Here is a 7,936-nt window from a genome sequence, read left to right as displayed (position 1 = left end):
CCATTTGGATTCCTTTTATTTCTTTTTCTTCTCTGATTGCTGTGGCTAAAACTTCCAAAACTATGTTGAATAATAGTGGTATGAGTGGGCAACCTTGTCTTGTTCCTGATCTTAGAGGAAATGGTTTCAGTTTTTCACCATTGAGACAGACCTCTAATCTTAATTGACCTTTTTATATCTGGGTCTACTCCTCTGGAAATCACACAATGTACTTTTCTTAAGGAGCTATTGTTTTTAACTAGTACATGTGTAATTGAACATTGAATTGTGACACTCTGTTTTGTTCTTTTCATTTCTTGTTATAGCTGAAGCAATAAAGTATTGTCATTTAATAGGTTAAACAAGTCGGTCGTTACATCATAGTTACAAGAGATTTGTCTAATGCTTCAGGTTTTAGAGAAGACATAAAAAATATGTATTTATAGTCTTCTGTCTTCAAAATATATGAGAATTGCCATTTTTTTTGCGGTACGTGAGCCACTGTTGTGGCCTCTCCCGTGGTGGAGCACAGGCTCCGGACACACAGGCTCAGCGACCATGGCTCATGGGCCTAGCCGCTCCACGACATGTGGGATCTTCCCGGACCAGGGCATGAACCCATGTCCCCTGCATCGGCAGGCGGGCTCTCAACCACTGCACCACCAGGGAAGCCCGAGAATTGCCATTTCTATAACCAGCATATTCTTCTGGAGTTTAAACTCAAACTCTTTCATTCACATTGGGTTTAAATATGTGTTTTGGATTGTCATCCTGAGGACCTAGTTGTGTTTTTTCATATTTAATGAGAGCCATCATAGAAAATCCATTTTGTGTATAGGACACTTTGTGCTATCGTGCTGTGTTGATAAAATGCCACCTCTCTGCCTACTCCTTCCCATTGGTGCCATCGGCCAAGTACTGTCTTTTCAAACCATTTTCACTGCCACCTGGCAGGAATACTGAAACTGTGAAGTGTTATCAGAAGAATTATTGATGCAGTTTTTCATTTTAAAACCTCAAAAATAAATTCCTTCAGCTGATATCCCTTCACAGAAGATTATAGTATAGGTCTTGGGCAGAGAAGGAGCGTCTACAGAAGTAAAAGTGATTGATGCAGTTGGTTTTGGTGGCTCCACTTCTGATGACAATAAGAAAAGATGTACATTTTCAGAGACTTGAATACTTTTAAAATCTTTTGCTTTGTTAAATGCTTTAATATCTTTATTTTTTAATTTTAAAAATGAAAAGGTGATTCTAGTTTCAGCAAGATCAGTGTGATTTAATTTCGGGTGACAAGAAGCAATTTGGTACATTAGAAATACAGTGTATTTATGATAACTTGGAATAAAAGTACATTATATATAAACATCACATGAAAGGATATTTCATAGCATGAATAACACGAATGCTGATAGCACTTCGTTACTAGTCTTTAAAAATTCATTACTGAGTAAAAACTCAAGAAACTTTGATATCCTGGTCTTTTAGATTATATCATCAGTGGTAAATATTGCACTGTGATATTGCGGAATTTCTTTGTCCTTTAAGAATTCTTTTGAAATATTATGTTTAGGTGCTACTATGAATATAGCAATTCTCAACTGGATTTGCTGTCCCAACTTGCTAAGATTTTTCAGCCTCATATCTGCCTTTTCTCTTTTAGTCTTTTAGGAAGAGCATTCTTTCTAGAACACAACCCTATTATATCTTTCTTGCATAAGCATCTGTGAAAAGATCTCCATACTTTCTAGGGCAAAATTTAAGCTCCTTTAGCATAAATTATCTCACCCTACCTATGTCACTTCTGCATCCCTGATTTTATTTTTAAAATCATTTATATCCTCCCAACACATCTGCTTCCACAGGTCTCTGCCTGTGTCTGCCTCTCTCCGTCCCAGGTGACCTGAGTCCTCTCCATCTCGTGAACTCTTACTTGTGCTTCAAAGCACAATTCAAACATAGCCATCTCCTGGCATCTTTCCTCTTTTATCCTCAGCAGTTACTTGATCTCGTTTGTGCACTTCCACACTTTTTCCCCTGATGCCCCCTGCATATTTCTATTATTATACAAATCATATTCTGCTGTATTTTTATTTATTTATTTATTTAATAGCAAGTCTCTGCCATAGGCTATGAACAATTTTTTATTCTGTTTTCTATCTCCTGTACCAAGCAGAATGTATCATAGTTTGTAGCCAGTCAATACATTTTTGAACGAGTAAATAGATGAATCATATCTTTTTCAAAAAGTGGATCGATAGATGTGGTTATTCACCAGTCCTTATTTTGGGGGTTATGTTTTAGCAGCTGTGTTAAAATTGTAGGATCTGGATTCCAAAAGCATTTTACAAAATCGCTCATCTATCCAAAGGTTTTTGAAAGCTTGAAAAATCAAATTTAAGAAGTCTATAGTTTAATATTTAAAGTACAAATGGTAATTTTACTGAGATAGATAGGCGATAGATAAACAGAGTAAGCATAATATGCTTAAAACTATAAAATATGTTTTCATTGCTTGCATTTGGTGTTTCGTCTGATGATTTTAATCGTGTATTCTCAGTTATTACATTTTAAAAATTATATAAAGAAAGAATTTATAGTTCATATGGGGCTATAAATTTTTACTAACTAGCTTTACTAGCTAGTTATGAGAGCCAATTCAAATTCTTTCTGGTCCAAAGCAATACAGATGCACTAATAAGCTGTGCATGTGATTTTCATCAAAGACTGTTAACTGATTTTTACTATATTGACTTTTATTTTAGTTTTTATTTTTGATAATGAGGTACAAGCTAAGTTACTCAGTACTTCTTACTTAGTGTCCATGTTGGCAGTAAACTTTTTTCATAGAATTACTAAGAAGTAAAGAAATATACGTTGATCTTTAAATTTTTTTAATGTATATAATTTTTCTTAGATATTACAGATGATAGAGACCAATCTTAAGTATTTTGGGGTATAACTATCGGTGGTTTCACATCTCTGTTGAAAAATGGACACTGCAGTGTTTTAAGAGTCGTACCTAAAGTAATTTTGTAAAGTTGATTTAAACTATCATTTGTATTAGGATAAATGGAACAAAAATCAATGTATCTGCTGATTCAGTGGAATTGTGTAGAAATAACAAGAATATCATAAGAAGCAAGTAATCTCCTAAAAATACAGGGTAATATAAACCACGTCCTGTTCAAATAGATCCATAAATCTGGGTTCTTCATCCTTTTAAACTGAGTCTTCTATTATCTATAGCTGTAGAAGAAAATTTCACTTAGTAGATTTATTCCTTCTGTCTCTGAGGTGTGTGTTGAATGTGTTGAATTAGGAGGCAGTATAATAGGACACCAAAAAATAAGCCACTACAAATCTCTTGAGATTTTTGAAAAAATGCTGCTGCTGTTTCTATGCTAGCATTCTTGTAAGGATGAGTAACTGGTTGCATGTTTGAGGATACCCTACATTAACTCCGTTCTTGGACCTGCAGTTATGTACTCCTAAAGGACTGAAAGAATTCTGGGTAAAGGACTTTACCAAATGGTGCTTGCTGTTAAAATTCTTCAGCGTTCAAATTTTAGGACTGTGGCCATGTACACTGGGTTCTAAAACTTCGAGTTCATTTTAAAGTTTTTTTCTTGGTCTTAAGTTTTCTAGTATAAGCCAGGAATTACACTGGAAACAGATGATTAGAAAAGTCATAGAATAAACATGCTGTTTTCTCTTCAAGAGGAGTGGATTTTAGTATGAAGAAAATGTCCTTGTGAAAACGTCCAGTTACACAGTCTACTGTTTTTCACTTTCTTCTTTCTCTTTATAATTAGCCCCAAATTTAAATCTGAACTTCCTTACCATTCGTACCCCATCCCTTTATTTTCTACTGGAGTTCCTTGTTCCTAGGTCTCATTATTTTTGCCTACACCATTTTACTGGCCTTCCAGTCAGACTCCCTACTTTATTCACTGATCTGTCTCGCTCACAATCTATATACTACATTCATTAGAGGGTTAAAGCTTCCAAAATGTTTGCTTTACATTTATCACTCCTCAGCTTAGAAAGAGTCGGAATAAAATCCTCAGTTTGTCTTCTCAGGCCATTCCTAGACAGGATACAAATCTATCTTTTGTAGCCAATGCTGTTTATACAATGGGGACTTGCCATTCCTTTGGGATTACACACTGTATGCTAGATGTGTTCTTGCTTCTTACACTTTGCTCAGTTAGCTCCTTGCTTGGAATATGTTCATTTCTCCACTTCTCTAAATGCCACCCCTTCCTCCAAGTCTCCATGATGTCCGCCTCCTGCGTAAAGCCTTTCACAGCTACCTTAGCACAAAGGGATCCCTCTCTCCTGAAGTCCTGTCACACATATGATGTGTACTATAATTTAAGTGCTTCTCCTCTGTGCTCTGAGAGCACCTCTATCATTGAACTTACCACAGCCTTAGAGAATTGTTGTTTTAATTTTGCTGTTGTTGTTGTCATCATGATCATGTTCTGTATTTTCTCTTAGACGATGAGTACCTTCATGGCTGCAGGGTAGATGATTTTATCTGTGTATCTTTCGTACCCTGTAGGGGAACATACTAATTGCCAGACGCTTATTGATCTAAATGAAATGAACTAAATAGAATCAACCACTTTCATATGTTTCTTGATATTGTTAGTTATCTTTGTACGTAATTCCCATCTCTTCAATTCTTTGATATTTTCAACACTTCAGTTCCTCAGCTCTAGAATATTGGCACTTTGAGAATAGGTATCATATTTTATTCCTTCTGGTATCCGTGTGCCCAGTACAGTGTCTTGCAAATACTACAAGAACAATTAATGTTTGTTAGTAGATTGATTTCACAGGAAGGAGATATTTGAGTAATGCAATGCTTCTTTTTCTCTCTTCATTCAAAACACAAAACCATATTGGGAAACCATGTTTTTTCTTAAAAACTTTAGAATATCATTAAAAATCTATTTTCCTATGCAAGTATAGGGGCTGCAGGATTTACAGTGTACATTGAAAATGTGTCTACAAATACATTTACTTCTTTCCTCACATTTGATAGAGTGCTCTTTTTTCTTTCCCCATTGTGTTTTGAGAAATACTTAAAAATAAATCAGAAACTGTAGCCTGTGTCTGGCACTGAGCAATCCACCTAGTATCAGATTTTCTCTTTGATATATTTTTCTTTGTCAACAGTTTATATTGACACACTTTCTTTCCTTTTCAATTATAGCTCCTCCACAGTTTGTGGTTAGGCCAAGAGATCAGATTGTTACTCAAGGTCGTACAGTGACATTTCCCTGTGAAACTAAAGGAAACCCACAGCCAGCAGTTTTTTGGCAAAAAGAAGGCAGCCAGGTGAGTGTAAGCCTTGACTGCTTTTCTGAAATCTCTGAACTCCCCCTGTCTCTAGTGATCCTCAAAGTTTGTCTTTCCTTTCTTGTTATCAATGTTGAATTTATTTTATTTCTGAAAAAGAGACCAATTAATTCTAAAATTAGCGGGAGTCAGATGCTTTAATATAACGTACTTTTTTTTCTAGTGTTAATTCTGTAATATTTTTATCTTACGTCAAATAGATACAAGGCAGTGTAACCAAATTATCTGAAAAAGTCTAACCTGTAGCTGTTTAAAATCTCCTAACAGAAAGGAAGGTAAGTTTGCTTTCTTGCATTGAGCTACATTGGGATAAGTAAGTGAGTTGGTATATATAAAGCACTTAGGACATCCTGGGCAAATGTAAAACAGTCAAAAATATTTCCATTATTAATCAGCCTAGAAACTAGTTTCAACCCCGTTTCATAGATACATAGTATAAATACCTTTTCTTTACCGTTAATTTAAGAAGGCTTCCATTTAAGAGTAGGAGAAATATTTTCTTCCATCATCCCTTCTGGATTCCCTCATAGTGGGGTTAGACAGGAAATAATACATTAAATACCAGAAAAAAAGCAACACTTCTTTGGTCTTTGCTGTGCCCTGGTTTGTCCTCTCGGGGCCCTCTCTGGGCAGCATGATCTCTCAGAGTCTGCTAAAAGCGAATTGAATACAGCAGTTTTCTCTTTTAGAAGTTGGTCCAAACTTGGACAAGCACAGGCCTCTTGGTTCTGAGGCAATGAGTGGAACTTCCAGCCTAAACCAGATCAGAAATTGAGTTCTTCGTCTAAAGACTTATCTGTGCATCGCTGAGGGACCTAGAGATATTTTCATTCTAGTCTCTCCAGAAGCATTCCGAAGGGAGGCATATAGTTCGCAGGAAGAGACCTACTGGTGTTCCTCCTCAGCACCCTCTGGTGTTAGTGCAAGTTCTGGAAGAATTTCCTGGGCAAACATGGAAACCATGATTTAAAGTCTCAGGCAATCTAAAAACTTTGCCAGAGACAGAAAATGCTTTAGACTAAGTTAAGAGAACCTGTTGATCAAAACTCGTGTATGATTATCTGGGTAGAGAGAGACATCAGGAAGTTTCCCTCAGCCATCATTTTGCATTGTTGTGAATTCCTATACAGTTCTGTACCACCCCAAGCTAGCAGTTTTAACATCTCAGTATGGACAGGCAAATTATCTTTCTTCCTTTCCTCAATGCTCTTTGTTGGATTCACTTCCCCCATGATTTGTGGGATGTAAATACAGTGATGAGAAGGATAAGGTAAACTTCTGGCCACTGCCTTATCCCACATCAGGATTGTTCCAGGACTTAATTGCCATCTTTTTTATCAGTTAGTAACTATACAATAGCTTTCTACTCATAGACTTCCTTGATTCTTCATTTAAAAATTGCTTTCAGATGAAAACATCCCAAACTCTAAAGTGAGTGTAAAGCAACATGGTATAGTTATAACACACTTGAACACACACACACACACGTACCCTGAAAAAGGAAAGAATTCTAAAACCATTTTCCCTCCGTATAACTTTTACAATCTTTGTAGCACTGTTTAAATTTACTGAAGCTCATTTTTCTTAATCTAAAATGTGAGGATAATATATTTTACTTCACATGAGTGATGACGTTTATGTGATTAAATTAGTTTATATGTAAAAATGCTTTACACATTTTGAAGGTTAGAAATGGGGAAGACGCAGAATGCATCTGCCTTGCCTTGTTCCTGGCTGAAGTGGCAAGTTCACGCTTCTACTCAGGCCAGGCTGCTAGGGCCAGAGGTAGCCTTCTGTCCACGCACAGAAGCTCAGCACCACTCTGGTCACCTCTGTCCCCAGACCCACATGGTGCCTGAGAAGGCAGGAGGGGATGAACCTGGAGAGCCCTGGTAGCCTGTCAAGATTCTCACGCTTAGCCTGTAGCTCCTTCCCTCCACCCATTCGAGGAGGTACGGGGTCCACAGAAGTTACTTTCTCAAGCCACTGATAGTAAATATATTTATGTGAATATATTATTTATTTATAAATGATACAAATATAATGATATAAAGCAATTTGATTTTGGCAGATTTACACTTTAAATCCATGTAGTGAGTTAAATCTCATTATAACTTGTTATCATGTAGAGACAGCTATTTCATGTGCAAATCACATGCCCTAACATAGCTTCAGCTTTATACATGCTATTGCATGAAATGTGTATTGGTTTTGTGGCCCAATGAGCATGATATTTAAATATACTACATTGTGGTTTAATGTTTTTTAAACAAGTAATGATCAAATAGCGTTAAAGCATTTCTTTTTCTGTTATTTGACAAAGTGGCATATAATTCCAGAGATATTAATCTCTGGGAAAAATTTTTGAGTTAGGTGATTTGATTGGATTATAATCTTAGGCCTCATTTTCTTTATTTCACCTATCTCCCTCACATTAGACAGAGGGGTCGGGGGAGAGAGGAAAAGGGGAGAGAGAAAGGAGATTGTGAATGAGAACAAAAGAGAAATGCTTGAGCAAATTGTAAATTTTCAAATCATGAATTGGGACATTAGGAAAAATAAATTGGTCTTACTGTCTGCAGTATCC

At 36.3% G+C, this 7,936-nt stretch overlaps 1 protein-coding gene across 2 annotated transcripts in view; it reads left to right on the top strand.

The window, feature by feature from the left end:
- Positions 1 to 7,936, top strand: part of ROBO2 (roundabout guidance receptor 2) — a 551,426-nt gene that overhangs the window by 447,443 nt on the left and 96,047 nt on the right. For both annotated transcript variants that reach the window (XM_055086130.1, XM_024120135.2), the window contains exon 7: positions 5,204 to 5,328. In XM_055086130.1, the coding sequence (XP_054942105.1) occupies positions 5,204 to 5,328 (125 nt within the window). The remainder of the gene's footprint in view (positions 1 to 5,203; positions 5,329 to 7,936) is intronic.

The sequence above is a fragment of the Physeter macrocephalus genome, chromosome 1 (assembly GCF_002837175.3).
Source record: "Physeter macrocephalus isolate SW-GA chromosome 1, ASM283717v5, whole genome shotgun sequence".
NCBI classification, from domain to species: domain Eukaryota; kingdom Metazoa; phylum Chordata; class Mammalia; order Artiodactyla; family Physeteridae; genus Physeter; species Physeter macrocephalus.
This window is presented reverse-complemented; position numbering and strand designations above follow the sequence as displayed.